The sequence below is a fragment of the Ursus arctos genome, unplaced genomic scaffold, assembly GCF_023065955.2.
Source record: "Ursus arctos isolate Adak ecotype North America unplaced genomic scaffold, UrsArc2.0 scaffold_14, whole genome shotgun sequence".
NCBI classification, from domain to species: domain Eukaryota; kingdom Metazoa; phylum Chordata; class Mammalia; order Carnivora; family Ursidae; genus Ursus; species Ursus arctos.
Genome location: NW_026622808.1, coordinates 16490253 through 16509458, shown reverse-complemented (window position 1 = coordinate 16509458; position 19206 = coordinate 16490253). Strand labels below are relative to the sequence as shown.

At 48.2% G+C, this 19206-nt stretch overlaps 1 protein-coding gene across 2 annotated transcripts in view; it reads left to right on the top strand.

The window, feature by feature from the left end:
- ACER1 (alkaline ceramidase 1) overlaps window positions 1–19206 on the top strand; it is a 35149-nt gene that overhangs the window by 8946 nt on the left and 6997 nt on the right. Inside the window, exon 1 of one of the 2 annotated variants that reach the window (XM_048226629.2) lies at window positions 9798–9955. The exons of the other annotated variant lie outside the window; for it this stretch is intronic. Coding sequence (XP_048082586.1) covers window positions 9863–9955 — 93 coding nt within the window. The 5' untranslated portion in view covers window positions 9798–9862. Of the gene's footprint in view, window positions 1–9797; window positions 9956–19206 lie in introns of those variants that run through there. 2 annotated transcript variants of the gene reach the window in all.

Sequence of the window (19206 nt, the reverse complement as noted above, 5' to 3'; positions counted from 1 at the left end):
CAATATGCTTCCCAAACTGTCACTATTCCCCTACAGGTGAATATTGGAGTACAGCTAAAGGTTAGCCTCAGAATAACCGTTGGGGGTTATCGGATCTCAGAAGTGGAGGCAATGAAAGATATATTTTGCAAAACTCTCTTATTGGAGGGAGAAATGGGGTAGGGGTTTGGTTAAGGAGAAACTTCCAAAATGGGGTTGTCAGATTGAGCAAATAAAAATGCAGGATGCCCATTTAAATTTGAATTTCAGATGCACAGGGAATACTTTTTCAGTAGTTCAGTCAATCCCACACAATATTTAAGACACACTTATGCTAAAACTTATTCGTTGTTTATCTTATCTGAAATTCAAATTTAACTGGGTGTCCTGTATTTTACCTGACAACGCTTCTGCAAATAAGTAATGGAGTTAAGGCAGATTAGAAAGCAATTCTGATGGATTTCTTGAAACTTCGAAGCCACTTGGGGATGTGGTTGAAGCAGAAGCAGTTCATGTGCTCTGAGAATGGTCCTCGTGGGGTTTAGTGATCTCTTCCTTTTGTTGGCCTGGAGTATTGGGAAGGAAACAGGAAGGAAGCACGCTGACCCCGGTAAAAACCTCTGTGCAACTCTTACTAGAGGCAGCCTTTCCCTCCGCCCCTCCCGCTGGGATGACCTGGAGATATTCTGGAGTTGGTGTTCACCATTCCTTTGCTGCTTTTTTTTTTTTTTTTAGTATTTCCTTTTTTTAAATCATATATGCATGTCTCCCTAAACCTAAAGCAAGATTAAAAATAGTTACTGGATCGTAACCCTTTAGCTTCTGGGTCATGAAGACGTGTGTAGGGTCCTAGGGATAAAGTCACGGTGGCCGGGGTGCACTGGGGTGAGGGGGGCTTGAAGCAGCAGCTAGGTACCGACCCATATTGCCGTATTTTAACAAAAGATACCTTCATATAGGTGTGTGACTGCTGGCTAGCAGCCCCACCCTAAATATTATTTGTTTAAGGTAGCCTGAATTTTGATCATTTTATAAACAGATGTACCGTTTTGTGACTTTTTTTTGGTCCAGCGTCATCTTGTTGAGAGTCATTCGTGGTGACACCTGTCCCTGTTGTTCATCTATTTTTGTGTATCCCATTGAATGAAGATACCGTCGTTTATTTACTGAGTCTGCAATTCATGAGTATTCAGGGTAGTTTCAGGGTTTTGCTATGGCTAGTAAGGCTGCTCTGAATAGTTTTGTGTATGACTCCTGCGTCCATGTGTGATGGTTTCTCAGGAGGACATAAATCCAGGAGGGAAATTCCCGATTGCAGGATATGTTCATTTGTGACTTTGGTGAATGTGGTGGAGGCAGCCTGCTCTGTCACAAAGATTCAGGCTCCCTTTCCATAGGGTAGAGTTTTTTTTTTCTTCCTTTAAGATTTTATTTATTTATTTGAGAGAAAGAGAGAGAGAGGAAAAGAGAGAACAAACCAGGGGAAGAGCAGAAAGAGAGCGAGAAGCAGACTCCCCACTGAGCAGGGAGCCCCACGTGGGGCTCCATCCGTGACCTGAGCCGAAGGCAGACACTCCACCAACTGAACCACCCAGGCGCCCTTCCATAGGGTAGAGTGGAAACAGGAGCGACTGCTCTACGAGAGACTACATTTCCCAGCTCCCCTTGCACCTGTGAGTTCATGTGGACTCATTTTGACGGATAGAAAGTATGCTAGCGTAAGGCGAGCCTTTCTGGACTGAGGGGATTAAGAATCCAGTGTGTCTTTCAGATGCTTTCTTTTCCTGCTGGGGTCACCCTGGAAACTGCATGTTGAGGGTGGAGATTACATGTTGACAATGGAAGCATCACCAGAGGGCGGGAGCCTGGGCCACCCAGCGGACAGCCTTCCAAGGTAGATGTGCTCACTCAACGAAATTCGCTTGTGTGAGAAACTTTTACACTTAAGACATTTTCTTAGTCTAGCAATTGATCTGTCCTGCTCAGTACTACGCTAGACCAATGTCGAATCGTTTTCAAATTGTTTGACCATCACTCATTTCCACCAGTCAGGGATGAGAGTTTCCCTCCCATCCTCACCAATACTTTTGATTAGCCAACTTTTTTGGGAACTATTTCTATTGCAACAGAAAAGTCACAAGAATACAATGAACTGCCATGTTCCTTTCACCCAAATGCACCAATCACTTACATTTTGCCATATTTTTCTCCCCGCTTCCCTCCTTCCCTCACCGACCCCCTCCCGCCCCCAGTTTTCACAGAACTATTTCAAGGCAAGTTGTGAACATCATGTCCCATCATTGCTAAATATTTAAGGATATACCTCCTAACAACTAGGACACTCTCTTCCATAACCACAAGTCACTTACCAAATTCGAAAATCTTACTCTGATACAACACGATTATAATACACAGTCTAGGGGCGCCTGGGTAGCGCAGTCGTTGGCTGTCTGCCTTCGGCTCAGGGCATGATCCCGGCGCTCCGGGATCGAGTCCCACATCGGGCTCCTCCGCTGGGAGCCTGCTTCTTCCTCTCCCACTCTCCCTGCTGTGTTTCCTCTCTCGCTGGCTGTCTCTATCTCTGTCGAATAAATAAATAAAATCTTTAAAATATATATATATATATATATATATATATATATATATATATACAGTCCATATTCAAATTTCACCTGTTGCTCAATCCTGTCCTTCATAGCCTTGGGCATTTTCAGATTTTAAACTTCGCCCAACTGTGTCTGTCACCATTATTAACTTAAACATTGTTTTCAAAAATGTGAATCCAGGGGCACCTGGGTGGCACAGCGGTTGGGCGTCTGCCTTCGGCTCAGGGCGTGATCCCGGCGTTCTGGGATCGAGCCCCACATCGGGCTCCTCCGCTGGGAGCCGGCTTCTTCCTCTCCCACTCCCCCTGCTTGTGTTCCCTCTCTCGCTGTCTCTGTCTCTGTCGAATAAATAAATATTTAAAAAAAAATGTGAATCCACACATTTATTTCAAAAAAGCAGTTTTGCAGTGCTCCCCTAAATGGCAAGCTCGGAAAGTAGATAAACAGAAAGCAATGATAGAACCCTATGCTGAGATGAGTCTGTTCCTTATCCGGACTGTGGTGGTGTTTCAAAGGTGTGTGCGTATGTCAAGATGTATTGAATTACATATTTTAAACATGTGTAGTTTGGTGTATGTCAACTATACTTCAATAAAGCTCTCTAAAAATCAATCCAGAGAAGCCAAAAGGTGGAATTCTAGCCCAGAGGGGGAGACCTCTGCTTTCTCCTCTGTAAGATCACCCTGTGAGGTGGGTGGGGGGGTGTAGGGGGCTGGTGTCCCGGCAATTAAGGGCACTACACTAAAGAAGCAGCTTTAGTTCCACACCCTGGAGCTCCTGCGGTATCTGGGACAATGAATGAGATGGCGTTAGCACAGTGCTTGGTGCTGCCAGTAAACATTAGTAGCCCGGTACCATCCAGTGGAAATCTCGTGTGAGCTACATACGTACCTTAGCATTTTCTAGTAACCACATTTTGGAAAGTAAACAGGAACTACTGACGTGAATTCTAATAATATCGGGTATTTAACCCAATTTCCAAAATACTGTCGTTTCAACATATGTCACGGGCCCCAGTTCAAGTGCTTAGTGGCCACATGTGGTCAGAGGCTACCATATTGGATAGAAAAGCGTTAGACTTGATTAGTATTTTTTACCTGAAGATTAAAGCCTTCAGAGACACTCACCATAGCATTATTATTTTAAAAAGATTTATTTATCCATTTTAGAGAGAGAGAGCGAGAGAGCACATAAGCAGGAGGAGGGGCAGAAGGAAAGGGAAAGAATCCCAGGCAAGCTCCAACTCCCCGCTGAGCACAAAGCCTGATGCGGGGTTCGATCCCATGACGCCAAGATCACAACCTGAGCGGAAAGCAAGAGTTGGACACTCAACTAACTGAGCCACCCAGACGCCTCTCGCCATAGCATTATTCAGAAAAAAAAAAAAAAGAAGAAAAGAAAAGAGCACAACTTCCAACATGGGAGATTGTCTCAGTATACGACAATGCATCCCTTCGTGTAATGGAATATTATACAGCCATTAAAATGACAGTGTGACACCCACTGTGATGGTTCATTTTACGCATCGATTTGACTGATGCCCAGGCAGCTGGTAAAACATTTCTTCTGATGTGTCTGTGAGAGTGTTTCTGGAAGAGATTAGCATTTGATCAGTGGACTGGGTAAAGAAGATTGCCCTCACTAATGCAGACGGGCATCCTCCAGTCCATTGAGGATCTAAATAGAACAAAACAGTGGGGTAAGGGGGAATTTGCTCTCTGTTTGAGAGAGCTGCTTTTCCTGCTCTTGGACATTGGTGCTTCTGGTTCTCCGGCGTTCAGACTCAGGCTGGAACTTCCATGATCAGGCCCTGGTTCTCAGGCCTTCTGATTTGTTCTGAATTATATCAGTGGATTATATTATGTTTTCTGGTTCTCCAGCTTGTAGATGATAGGTCATGGGACTTCTTGGCCTCCCTAATCAGGTGAGCCAATTCCTATAATAAATCTGATGATGATAGATGGATGGATAGATAAATAGATAGATAGATAGATAGATAGATAGATAGATAGATAGATAGATGATAGATTCAGATTCTCTGGAGAACCCTGATTAATACACCCATGTTCGTAGTAGCCCTATTCATAATAGCCAAAAGGTAAAAACAACCCCAATGTTCATTGTAAACAAAATATGGTCTATTCATACAACGGAATATAATTCAGCCTTAAAAAGGAAGGACATCTGACACCTGCTACAACGTGGGTGAACCTTGAAAACATTATGCTCCCTAGAGTCATCCAAAGAGACAGACAGTAGATGGTGGGAGCCAGGGGCTGAGGGAGTGGATGGGAGTTAGTGTTTAATGGGGAGAGGGCTTCACCTTGGGAAGATGGAAAGGTCTAGACACAGATGGTGGGTATGGTTGCACAACAGTGTGAATGTGCTCGATGCCACTCAGCTGTGCACTGAAACGTGGTTACGATGGTCAGTTTTATGTTATGTGTGCTTTACTGTAGTTCAGAATAAAGAATAATTTAATTTAATTTAATTTAATTTAATTTAATTTAAAAGAATTATAGTGAAGAATGCTCCGGAATATGGAAGGATATTAATGACATTCTAAGTGAAAAAAATAGGTAACAAACACACAATCCACCCACATCTTTGTAAAAAAAAAATATGTAAATGATTTTTTTAAGCTGCAGATGTCTCAATATTAACAGCGGTTGTGTCTGGGCCGTAAGATTATCAGTGAGTTTAATCTTCTCTTTGCTAGCTTGTGTTTCTTACAATGCACGTGTGTTTTTTGATGCTTATGAAAATTCACATAAGGACAAAAACCAGTCCCTTTCCTACTGAGGCTCATGGTGGGGGTGAGAGGAGAGAAGAGGGGTGAGTAGAGCTAATAGTGGCCCTGCAGCTGAGAATCATGGTGGGGCTGGGATGTTCAATGGTCTTTGGGACTGGTTACCTGGACCAGGTGGCCACTGGCAGCTGATAGAAACCAAGGACAGACCCCAGCTTCAAACCTGGGAAGGGTGTTGAGGGGAGAGAGAAGAATAGGAAGGAGCCCGCAATATAAGAAGAGCATGTGAGACTTTGCCTTGGGTGAGTGGAGTAGCAGCAGAGTGAGAACACGCTGGCAGCCTCCTGGGCACCCCCACTGGCCTCTGCCTCCCTCCTACAAGCCCATGGAGGCTCCTTCTGCGTACTGACCCAGGGTGGGATGCCCATGTCCACCAGAGACAGAGTCCCAGCCCCACCATCCCCACACTGTCCCTATCCCCACTCCCATTTCCATCCCCAGCCCCTCCATCCCCAATTCTGCCATAAGGCCCATCTTCAGTCCCACTTTTAACCTCATTCCCAGTCCTCACCCAGTCTGCAGCCCCTTCCCAGGCCCCTTTTCACCCACTTTCCCTCTCCATTCTCAGCCCCTAACTCTGCTATCCCCAGGTCCTCCTCCTTTCCCCTCTGGGAGGGGAGTAGAGGTCCTTGTTACTGAATTTTGGGATTATGTTCCCTGCAAAGAGACTTGGCAGCTGTGGTTGACCTAAGGATCTGGAGAAGGGGAGATGATTCTGGATTGTCTTGGTGGGGCCCAGTGTCATCCCAGGGTCTTTAGAAGAGGGTCACAATCAAAGAGAAGGAGGTGTGATGATGGAATCCAAAGGGGGGAGTGATGTGCACTAAAATGGGTGAAGGAGCCCGAGCCAAGGAATACAGCAAGCTTCTAGAAGCTGGAAAAGACAAGGGATGGATTCTCCCCTAGAGCCTCCAGAAAGAACTAGCCCTGTGGACACTTTGATTTTAGCACCAAAAGACTCATTTCGAACTTTTTTTTTTTTTTTTTAAGATTTTATTTATTTATTCGACAGAGATAGAGACAGCCAGCGAGAGAGGGAACACAAGCAGGGGGAGTGGGAGAGGAAGAAGCAGGCTCATAGCAGAGGAGCCTGATGTGGGGCTCGATCCCATAACGCCGGGATCACGCCCTGAGCCGAAGGCAGACGCCCAACCGCTCTGCCACCCAGGCGCCCCTCATTTCGAACTTCTGATCTCTGGAACTGTAGGATAATATGTGTGTGTTGTTTCAAGCTACTGATTGTCTTAATTTGTAAGCAGCTGTGGGAGCTCCTCCACCCCTCCACCCAGGATCTGGCCCTTTGCAGACCCTCCCTTGCCTCCTTCTCTCCCCCTAGCAGAGAGAGAAGCCACACACTGGTCTGGCTGTCCTGTTTCCCTAGTCAGCTCTGTGCCGGGTGATTTCCCAAACTCTTCAGGCAGGGCTGGGTGTGGGCACCCGTCACCGCCTTGCTTCCTGATGCTAACTAAACCTTTCACTGAGGTCCCGGAGAGCCAGATCCCAACAGTTGTGCCCTGCCCTGGATTTGAGCAGGGAGGGAGGTCAGAGGCCGCGTACTCCACCCCCTCACGGACTCAGGCTCCCTGCTTTTAGCTGGGCAGGGAGAGGCTGGGCTGGTGTCTGTTTGCTCACCTGGCCCAGCTGGGGAGGGGCTTTGGGGGCCAGGACCACAGCTAAATGGTGGGGTTTCAGCTGCTCTGGGGAAGTAGAGAGCCACTCGGTCAGAGCCTTTAATTCAGGCTCTGGGAACTTCTCACCCCCATACCTGGCATCTTTCCCATCTCCCCAGAGAATCGCGAAGACAGCTCTGGGCACCTGGCAGGGTATGAGCATGGAAGCTTTGACACCTTGTGGGTAATAATAATAACAACATAATAATAGTAGCAATGATATTAGGCTCTGGGCTAAGCCCAAATGTTTGACCTTCACAGACCACCCTCAAGATTTTCATATTGTCCATCTTCCACCTAAACTCTTATATGTTTATAGTTTGCCAAATAAAACCCCTTTAAAAAACCTAAATCAATTACTTTTAAAAACTGTGGTACAATACACATAACATAAAACTGACCATCTTAACCATTTTTAAATGTACAGCTGTGACATAAAGCACATTCACGTAATCCTGCAGCCACCCCCACCCTCCGTCTCCAGAACTTTCTCATCTTCCTAAACTGAGACTCTGTCCCCAGGAAGCACGGACTCCCCAGCCCCTGCCCCAGCCCTGGCTCCCACCAGCACCTCGCTGTCTGTGTGGACGGGACTCCTCTGGGGACCTCCTGGGAGTGGAGTCCTGCGGGATGTGTCCTTCTGGGTCTGGCTGCTCTCGCTGAGCCCGGTGTCCTCAGGGTCCCCCCACGTCGTGGCAGGTGTCAGGAGCCCTTCCTTTTTGAGGCTGAGGCATATTACATTGTATTGATAAACCACATTCTGTTGATCCATTCATCCACCAATTAAAAGCCTAAATCAATTACTTAAAAAAGAAAAACTACTCTTTATTTTGGAATAATTATACACTCACAAGAAATTGCAAGAATTTCACAGGTCTCCTGCACGTTTTCCTCAGTTTTCTCCAATGGTACGTCTTAGCTGTACAGTTTCAAAAATAGGACATTTACCTGGATGTGACCTACAGATCTTACTCAGATTTCAACAGCCGTTATGTTCCTTTGTGAGTATGGGTGTATGCAATTTCTTCACATGGATAGATTTATGTAACCACCCCCAGAATTATAACGCTGAAATCAATATATTTTAAAAAAAGAAATTTTGTAACCCTGCCATGAATGAAAAGTGGTTATCACCGGCAGTAAGTTAAGCTTATTTAAAAATAAATAACAGTGTAAACGGTGTCACCACATTCTGGCTGGACACTGTTGCCTGCTTGAAGGACTTTTTATCAAACAAAGGGATAAAGTGTTAAGGGGCATACACAGGTATTAGCACCGACTGAGCCCCTCTTGAACTATTGAGTGTTGAAAAGGGAGTGGATTACTTGGCACACAATTCAGAGATTCTCAAATGCAGGTCCATCCCTCACCCAGAGTTGTCTTCCTAGGGAAACACTGTATCCGCTCGCTAAATCTGCACAGCAGCCCTAAGAGAGAGGTACTAGCATTCCCATCTTACAGATGAGGAGCCTGTGGCTTAGAGAGGCAAAGTGGCTTGCCCTGCTCGCTCACTTTCTAGCTGTGTGACCTTGGGTAAATTGCTAAGCTTCTCTGGGCGTCCGTTTCCTGGGTAATGACAAGGAGGTAATGATAGTCTGTCTTGGAGCTGTCAAGAACATTGAATGAGGTATACTGAATGCTGAGCACTTAGAAAAGAGCCTCGCACCAGTGAGTAGTCAGTAAAATGTGCCACTATTAGTATTATTATTCTCACAGGTTGCCTTAAAGTTCAAGGTCAGCTACAATAAGAAAACCGGTTACCATTTATCTTGGGCCCACTTGGGGCCAGGGAGTGAGCTAAGCTCTAGACTTGCTTTATCTCCGTGTGCTTTTAGAACAGTTAGGTTGAGCCCCATCCTTCCCGTCTTACAGACGAGCAAACTGAGGCTCAGAGAGGTGGATTCACTTGCCTAGGGTCATATGACTTGGGAAGAGGAGGAACTCAGAATTCAAACTCAGGCCTTGCTGACTCTAAAACCAGAGCTTTCCACAGCCCTCGGAAGCCAGGACTAGGGGCCCCAGGCCCGGAACTTTGCAGATCCCTCCCTTCCTAGGGCCCCTGGTAGAAGTTGGGACACTCTAGACATCTGAGGTTTTGACCACCCAAGAGAAATGGCATCAATCCAGCCCAACCTCCCATAACACAAACAGGAAGACCTAAGCCCCCAAAGGTGAAATGATTGGGCAGGTCACGTAGCCAAGGACTCCAAGGCAGCTGAGCCAAGCCCGTTTTGGGGTGGGCGAGCTACCGTTGCCCCTGGTATGAGAAGTAGCAGCACGGAGCTTTGACGGCGTGGAGGTAGTTAAACCTAATTAGTTAAGAGCCCGGAGCCTGGACTCAGCTGCCTGTTTTCATTGTGGCCTTACCACCCCCTTGCATGCCCTCAGCCAGTGATTTTGCTCTTTCTTCCTCAGTTTGCTCATCTGTAAAGTGGGGAGACCCAGGGTATTCCTCTCAATGGGCTCGTTGTTACTTTCAATTACTGTTCTAATAACAGTCCCCCGAACTCCCACTCCTAGTGGGTAGGGATGGGAGGCACACTCCCTGCCCACGCCCCCCACCTCCGCCCTCCCTGGACGGTGCCAGCCCCTCTGCTTATGCCCAGGGCGGCCGCCACCGCACGGCTAGGCTGCCCTGGTGCAACGGGGAGTGGTTCAGCAGGTTTTTCCTCTCGGTCTGCCTGCCTGCCGTGGGGCAACCAGCTGTCCTCTGCCTGTCCCGCCTGGGCCGGGCTGTTCGAGGCTCTCATGCTCCTCTCCGCCAGCCCGAGCCAGTGGGCAGTGGGTGCTGCTTCAGGATGCCCAGCATCTTCGCCTACCAGAGCTCCGAGGTGGACTGGTGTGAGAGTAACTTTCAGCACTCGGAGCTGGTGGCCGAGTTCTACAACACGGTGAGGTCCAGGTGGGAGGGCTGCGGGTGGCAGTCTTAACACACTGGGGTTCCGACCCGGCTTCTCCGCATCGTCGCTGGGGAATCCTGCTTGAGGATTCACCCCTCCGAGCTTTGGCTCATCTGTTGGGCAAGGAGTGCTGGCTTTCATTCATTCATCTTTACTTGGCATCAGGCTCTGTGGTAGGTTTTGGAAATGCAGCAGTGACCAGGAAAACAGCGTCTCTGCCCCCCACCCCCTGGAACAGAGGACACAGATGTGCCTCCAGGCATTCGAAACCCAGGCTGATGGTGCTATAATGAGAGTTGCACAGGCAGCCTTGGGGAGCGGGGAGGGCAGAGGTGATCTGTGAGCAGGTGGGGTGGGGGGGGAGTGGATCAGGGAAGGCTTCCAGGAGGAGGTGACTGTGTCTAGTTTGTTCTCAGCTCTACCCCCAGCCTCGGTTACCAGCTCATTCCAGTTTGCTGGGGACTGTCCTGGTTTCAGCATTGAAAGTCCCATGTCCTGGGGACCCCTCAGTTCTGGGCGTACCAGCCCAGTGGGTCATCCTTCCCCCAGCCCTTGCTATGGGACATATTGGAAGGGCTCAAAATGCCTAAATGGCACAAGATGAAAAGCAGCCAAAGATGCATGTGGCTGTGCTCCACCCGTGTGGGATGCTGGGGAGACTGCTGTGAATAAGGCAGGCCTTCCTGGAGCGCCTGGGATGGGGGGTGATGCAGGCTATGTGCTTTGCTCTGTACCCTGCACATAGCGAGAGTGCTCAGTATATGGTGAGTGATGCAAGCATACCTTTATTGAGTGCTTACTGTGTGGCAGGCATTGTACTAAACATTTTACAGGAAAAAAATGTCAGTTCAATCTTCACAATGACTTCGGGAATTAGGCACAGTGTATATTACATAGAGTTCATCCCGTTGTGCAGGTGAGGGAATGGACTTCAGGGCGGCTGAAAGATATACCAAGGGTCATGCTGGCACTTGGAGCTAGGATTTGAACTTGGTAGTTCCAAGAGATTCTTTTTGGGGGATGGTGGAGAGGGAGATCAGTCCCAGGATGCCCTGGTTGCTTTTGCCCTGTTTGACCTCACCAATTTCCAGAGCTAGGAGGTGGGAGTTTGAGATTCAGGGGTTCCCTCTGGTCTCCCTGGTTCTTGCTCGTGGACAGAGATACTGACTCTGGCCTTCAGAATTCTCACCTGACGAACGGGAGGGGGCCGAGTGTGCTGATCTCCGAGGTGGAGAAGAAGTTTGAGGTTCTGGGACCCTTCTTTCTGGATTCCCTGGCAGCCCACCCTGAGGTGGGGGTCCCCACAGAAGGCACCGAGAAAGGGCTGACTTAGGGCTGGGCTGAGCCGCTGGTCTAGCTGTGCTCGACAATGTAAAATGCTCCCCCATTCAGTGCTCCTTCAGCCTGTCTCTGTATGTAGCAAATTGAGGGACTGGCAGACACCCTTTGAGGCTGCAGGAGACGTGGTCATGACACATATTAGACTTCAACGTCATCATCTCCCAGTACCTGCATTTCCAGATACTTATCAAAGAGAAACAAACGTTTCGCAAAATAATGGTTATCTTTCCCTGGAGTGAACACACTTGGACATTTCGTCTCCTATTGGAAAAGCTCTTGCAGAACAGACCAGGGCATGAGGAATTAAATCCGAGTTATGTTATAAAGGGTCTCTGCAAGATTTTCTCCTCCCAGATACTTCTGAGTATCCCAAACCCATCACCAGGGCTAATAAATCATTGAGTTCAGGGGTTGGCAAACGTTTGCTACAAAGGCCAGATATTAAGTATTTTTGGCGTTTTGGGCCATACAATCTGTATGGAAATGACTCAGCCCCTCCCCCTTGTACCTGGAAAGCAGCCACAGATAGTATGTAAACACATGAGGGTGGCCGTGTGCCAATAAAACTTTATTTATGGACACTGCAGTACACATTTCATATAACTTTCACGTGTCACAAGATATCATTCTTCTTTTAATTTTTCAACCATTTAAAACTGTAAATGTCGCTCTTAGCTCATAAGCCATACAAAAGAAGACTATGGGTGGATTTGGCACAGGGCCAGAGCTTGCCAGCGCCTGATATATATGTATATATATACGTATATGTACATATATATATATATATATATATACGTATATGTACATATATATATATATGTGTGTGTATATATATATATATAATAACCAGTCAAATACAAAACAATAAGGTCTTTTCCTTTTGGCCTCTCAAATCAGTCATTAAAAATGAATTTATTTTGTAGTGAATGTGGGCACACTCCTATCTTGCGGCTTCCTGTGAGCCATTTGTCAAGTTGTGTGGAGACATGGATTTACAAATAGCGCCCCCTCTGCCCCGACTCCATCACTGCATCCCCAGGAACTTGGATCAAAGAGATAATCCCAATGGAAAACAGAATTTATACATGAAGTCCTGTCTGAGTCATTTGAAATTGCAATCCATAATTGAGCACATAAAAAGGAAGCCATAACATTTTCACCAGCCTGTGTAGGGCTGAATACATTCTGTTCAAATACTCTGCAGCTCTTTAAAAGCATGTTTGTTTGGTTTTTTTTTTAAGATTTTATTTATTTATTTGACAGAGTTAGAGACAGCCAGCGAGAGAGGGAACACAAGCAGGGGGAGTGGGAGAGGAAGAAGCAGGCTCATAGCGGAGGAGCCTGATGTGGGGCTCGATTCCATAACGCCGGGATCACGCCCTGAGCCGAAGGCAGACGCTTCACCCCTGTGCCACCCAGGCACCCCTAAAAGCATGTTTTTGATTCAGGTATATAAATGAAGGCAAAATGTGTAGCAAGAATTTTCTTTAAAAAATGGTTCATGTTGATTTCATCATGATCCACTTAGGAGTCATTTCACTCTGCAGAAACTTTTGCTTTCTTGAGGCACTGCTTGCAGGGTTCGCGGAGTCTGGGGTGGGGGGAGGCAGAGCGCAGCCCCACACGATCAGGGTGTAGAAGACGGCAGCTCGGGAGGACTCAGCCCAGGTGTTGGCAAGTTCCATAGAGGAGGGCACCTAGGAGTTGGGTTTTGAAAGTTGAATAGGAGCTTGCCTAGTAGGGTAGGAGTCGAAAAGGGAGAAGAGAGAAAAAGAATGTACTGAGTCTTGGAAGTAAAAGAGCTTGCACGGTTTGGGAAAGGGAAGTGTGTTTCTGTGGCTGGAATATGAGAACAGATGAACAAGTTTTGAGTGCTGGGTCAGAGTGTTCAAAAAATATATCCCATGGGGCGCCTGGGTGGCTCAGTCGTTAAGCATCTGCCTTCGGCTCAGGGCGTGATCCCGGCGTTATGGGATCGAGCCCCACATCAGGCTCCTCCGCTAGGAGCCTGCTTCTTCCTCTCCCGCTCCCCCTGCTGTGTTCCCTCTCTCGCTGGCTGTCTCTCTCTCTCTGTCAGATAAATAAATAAAACCTTTAAATATATATATATATATATATATATATATATATCCCGTATTTCCTGATGGACTCATTGGACTCATTCCTTCATTCAGCATCAGTGCTATGAAGCAACCCGTGCTGATTGATCCTGGGGTCCCAGAGAGGCTCGGCGCTCCCAGGATAAGGAATTGGGATGTTCAGAATTAGATCTGAGCAGCCCCATGGTTAGCTTGTGGCAGAGGGAGGGCAAAGGGGCCAGAATGGGCAGCGGGGAGCCATGGGGATGGCACAGGAGCCTGCTGCTTGCTGACTGGGGAGGGAACCTCAAAGCTTAAAGAATGAGTAAGTGTTCTCTAGGGCATATGGAGCAAAAGGACCAGCATTAGCAAAGGTCTTGAGGTGAGAGAGAACAGCAGATCGAGGAACAGCTGGTGGCTTGAAGCCAGAGCCCAGGCTGCCCATGAAGGAGGAAATGAGGGCTGAGAGGCAGGGGGAGGGGGTTTCCAGGGCCCACGTGGGGATCTCCTGGCAGAGGAGTGTGAGCTCCATGGTGAGGGCACTGGGGAGCCACGGGTGACTTGTGAACAGCAAAGAGTCAGTGATGTGGGCAGCAGCTGGGGCACCTGGTTGCCTTTCACGGATGGGCCTGGAGAGCCAGGAAGGCATATCCAACCGGGACAGAGGTCAAGGACGTGGGAGGGCCTGGGTCAGGTGGGGTGGAGGAGAAGTCAAGGTGTGGGCTACTCCAGTCTGCTTGTGCTGGCACTGGCTTGGTGGCCTCCAGGTGTGGCCTCCTTCTGGGCTGCTGACAACTTAGGAGAGTTTCAAGTGGTGGAAGAGGGAGTCTTGGCTCTGAGCTTGGCTCTGAGAGGCAAGCGTGCTGCTGAATTTCTTTCGGGAGGTCCTGCCAGAGCTTTAGAAGCTCTACATCTCATTCCCTCCGGAAAGCTCCCTCTCGGATACTTGGATACGGAACAAAGGGTGGTATGTCTGGAGTGGGGAACGGCATAGGCAGAGGTGCAGTGGCGGGTATAGTCTGGGGGAGGGCTACAATAGAAGGGACAGAGAGGTCAGAGTGGGAGGTTGTGCAAGGGGGTGTAGGCTGCAACACCCATACCGCCTACAGCCTCCCCACCTCCTTTTGCCACTGAGCATTCCTGTTGCTGGCCTCTGCAGTGCGGGGATTCCTGGCCCTCTCTCCCTTGAATGCTGTGGGATGCAGGGGGAGACCCTCCCCTCTCTGAGCCGAGTAGCATGTCCCATGAGTTCTAAACCACACCTCCCTCTTCTGCCTTCCTTCTCATCAAATTCACAGCAAAAGCAATGTTCCAGCCCCCCAGCCCCTGAAAACGAGGAGGGCCGACACTATTAATTGAATAATTTCACCCACTGGAGACTATGCCCATGACACATCCTGGCCCAGACTCGATAGGTCCCTCTGGACCTCTCTTCTCCTTCAGAAAAAGCCTTCTGGGGATGACAGAGGGGTCCAATTTGGAGAGATAATGACCCCTTCATTTTGCTCACGATTCAACAAGAATTGATTGAGTCAGGCACTGTTTCAGGCTCTGGGGACACAGAGGTGACCAAAGCAAACGAAAACGGCTGCCCTCAATGGGGCTGGTGTCCTGAGGGATGGAGGAGACAGAAAAACGAATCAGAAGTCAGAAGTACAGCATGCACGTGGTACAGGGGAGAAAGACTCATTCATTCCTACGTGCATTCACTTATTCATTCATATTTATTCATATTTACGGAGTACTTATTCAGAAAGGGAGAGGCTGTGGGATGCTAACAGTGATTAACCCATAGGGCCATGGGAGAGGGTGAGACAGCTGCTGGGCGTCCCAGAGGTTCATCATGGATGAATGGATAGACACACGGTCATTCATCCACACAATGGACTACGACTCAGCCATATACAGGAGGGAAGTGTGGACATGCGCCACGTCATGGACGATCCCTGAAAACGTGATGCTCAGTGAGAGAAGCCCGTCACGACAGGCCACAGACTGTGTGAGTCCGTCCACATGAAATGTCCAGAAGAGCCAGCTCTGTCGAGATAAGAAGCAGAGGAGTGGTTGCCTGGAGCTGGGGGGGAGGGGAAGGGAGTGACTGCTAATGGGGACAGGGTCTCTTTTGGGGGGTGATGAGAATGTTCTGGAATTAAATAGTGGTGACGGTCGCACAACCTTGTGAATAGTCGATGGAAACCCACTGACTTGCACACTTTAAAAGAGTGAATTTGATTGTGGGAGATTTATATCTCAATTTAAAAAATCAGATAAAAAAAAAACCTTCCTGTTCTTGGCGCATCCTCAGCACCTAATAAACAAAGCTATCGCTATTAGAAGTAAACACTGCATGGAGACGCGAGAGTGTTAATGTATTCATTTTTCCTAACAAAGAGCACTTCCTGTAATCTTCATAACAATTTTATGAAGTAGGGGCTCTTACTCTCCACATTTTTACAAATGGGAGAAAAAGGGCTCAGAGAGTGTACGTTTCCTCCTCACGGTGGCACAGCATGTAAATCACAAGCGCACAAAAGTTGTGGATGCCAGAAGTCCCGGAGTTAAAGCCCAGGCCACCTGGTCCCAGAGTCTCTCACTTAATTAACCACAGCTTTGTGAGGCCACTCAGCCACTGAGTGATTAACAATTAATTATGTGTGATTTAATTCACTCAAGCAAGTCCTGTGCAGGGAGGGTCTACGGCTGGTGCTCTGGCTCCACGCCCCCAGCCCTGCACCGACATTCTCGTGCGTGTGTTGAGTGGATGTAGAGGGGGTCCTCGACAGGTGACAGAGCCAGGTGTGCAGGGTGGGAGTTCGAGCTTCGGCGATGGGGAGAAAGAGCTCGGGGGTGTTTGGTGATGTTCTTTGATTTGATTGATTTAACAAGTTTTTCTTGAGCGCCCACTGTGTGCCCAGCGAGGTGGGTGTTGGGGACACAGCTAGGGATAAAACAGGTGTGTATCGTCCTCACGGAGGTCGCCGTCCAGTGAGAAGGACAGGGACAATGAAGGAGTCAAGAATGAATCGATGGGATGCACAAGTGACACAGTGGATGGGAGAAAAGTGTGTGGGGGTGGGGGGCAGCTTCAGGTGGACAGGGAAAATGGGAAAGCGGTTCCCCCCCTGCCTTTTCCCAGATCTGAAATGCGCAGTCAATTCAGGTCAGTCTGCCTCCCTCCCTTCTCTTCTCTTCTCTGTCCTTCTCTTCTTTGTCCCCCCCGCCCTTTCCTTCTTCCAGACCTAAGGTACCCAGCCTACCCAGCCACATCTAGTTACCAGACACTGTGCTGGGTACTGGTGATCAAAAAAGCAAATTATTCTAGAAGGACAGCAGCACGGTTATTCAGAGTCAGACACACGGATGCATTATTTACATGTATTCTCTGCGCGCATTATTCTCTACCACAATTTACTGAGCGCCTACTGTGTGTCAGGCACTGTTCTAGACACTGGAGTTTCACAGCAATGAGCACAATTCTCCAACCCCGTAGCCCTTGGTTCTCTAATCCTCACTGTGATGCTTGGAGTTAGAGGAGGAAAATGAGGCACAGAATGTCCCCCAAACCCTGGCTGGGTAGACCTGTGAAGGCAGACTTTGTTTTGGGGCACTGATGACGTCCTTGAGCCGCATAGTAGATACCGAAGGAATGGTTGGTAAGCAGATGGACGGATGGATGGACGGATGGATGGACGGACGGAGGTGAAGGCACCTGCTGGGGCTGGGACCCAGAGAGCCCAGCTCATGACCTGGGCAGGCACCTCTCCCTCCTGGAAGAGTCTAGGTGGGGCCAGTGGTTGGGAAATGTGGGGGCCCGGCCCCGGAGGCAGGGAGGGAGGCCCCGGCAGGGGGCGGTCTCTGATGCTATCAGAGACTCTGGAGCCAGTTGGAGCTCCTTAGTCCGAGGCTCCGCCCATTGCTTTGCCCTCATTCTGCACACTCAGGGGTGTTATCAGAAGCTTCGGTCTTGGTTCTGCTGGTCTCCGAGCTTGGAGCAACTCAGCCAAGGATAAGCCTGTCACTATTATCTCCCACAACAACAGCAGCAGGAACCCTTGCGTTTGTTGAGCTGGAACCACATCCCTGGCAAGGTAGTCTTTTGACGCCTGGCCTCAGGCGTGCCCCTCAACAGCATCCGCACTGGCCATTAATTATTCTCTGCCATTTTGCTGATGCAGGAAAGGGAGACCGAGAGACACTAGGCCACACGGCCAGGGAGCAGGGAAGCCCCCTCTTAATCATTGCCACCTGTCTAGTCCTCTCATCTTTTAAGGCAGGGGGTAAAAGCAAACCTTGGTGTCCCCCAGAGCTGTGCAACCTCAGAGAAGTCACTCTACGTCTCTGAGATCCAGTTTTCTCATCGCCAAACAAGAGCTAGAAAGCCAGACCGTAGGGGAGGGGGCTGTGCCTGAGGATTAAAAGAAATGTCTATAAAATCATGCTGTCAAAAGATAAGAAAGTAGCAGTCATAGAACCTTCTATCCAGAACTTTCCAGGTACAATCCCTTCTGCAAGTGTTCTCATGTATGTGACTAGTGATCCACATAAACCCGCTTTAAGATCCAGTCAACAGGAAGTATTTATTGAACACCTACTATTTCCAGTTCCCGAGGTTAGAATGGAGAACGGGAAGCCAGGTTTAGTGGGAGAGCGAGCCAGTTTCAGAACAGCTGGACAAGTGTTAGGATAGAGGGACAGGGCACCAAAGAAGACCACCTGACCCTGCCTTGTGGGATTGGGAAGGCTTTATCAAAAGGCAATGCCCAGGTGAAAGATGGAGCAGTAGTTGGCCTGGCACAGAAGGGTAAGTGGGGACAAAGAGTGTTCCAGGCAGTGGGAACAGCATGGGTAAACTTCTGGGGTCTAAGGGGTGAGAGAAAGTATGGCTTATTTGGAGCAACTGAGTTATCCCTTCCACCTAGATTATGAAATTGAAGGTGGAGAGAGGTGAGTTATGGAGGGAGTTTATAAGCCAGGTTTAAGAGTTTGGATTTTATTTATGGGAGTCACAGACGTGGTTTAAATGGAGGGTTTAGAGTTTGGGAAACGAGTTGGCTCGGCATCTTCAGCCATGCTCGATACGCCCAAGGGCTGGTGTTTGTTTGAAAACACAGGGAACGTCAGAATTGTTTGGGATTTTGCCCATTCAGTATCCATGGCACCATCTTCCCTATGACAACCAACCGCCCTTCTCCTACTGCTTATGTTCCTCAGTCAAGGTGCTCCCCCTCCGCTGGCCAAGGGTAGGCTGTGACCCAGACAATATCTCCAGAATTTGAATTCTGGGCCTGGATATAACAACTGAACATAATTTTTTTTTTCGTTCATGCCCAAAGTTGCTCCCTGAAGAGATTGTCCATTCGAGGCTCAGAGCTGTTCTGGTTTTTGGTTTTCCTTGTCTTCTGAAATTATTTGGATTAAAGAGTTCCCCATAAAAAATGACTGAATGACAAATAAATAACTCTACACACATTTTTATATTTATGCTATAAGTTCACAAATCCATTTCCTGTTGTTTGCTACCAAAGAACCCTAGCTCATATACCAATGGTGATGGTTTTGCTGGATTCAAGCATTAGAAAGCTAGGTTAAGCAAAAACAAAAACAAAAACAAAAAACAAAAACAAACAAAACCAAAACAAAACGAAACAAAAAAACACCAAAAAACCCAAACCAAACAGGAAGAATGCGTTGGATAGGTACTGGGGTATCTTAGAAAATGGAAAGATGAGTTGCTTGGGAGGCCTGGGGTCCAAGGCAGGTCTGGAGGATTCAGCACAAGGCAGATACTGTCCTCGAGTATTTGCCTGTGTTCTCAGCCTTGTC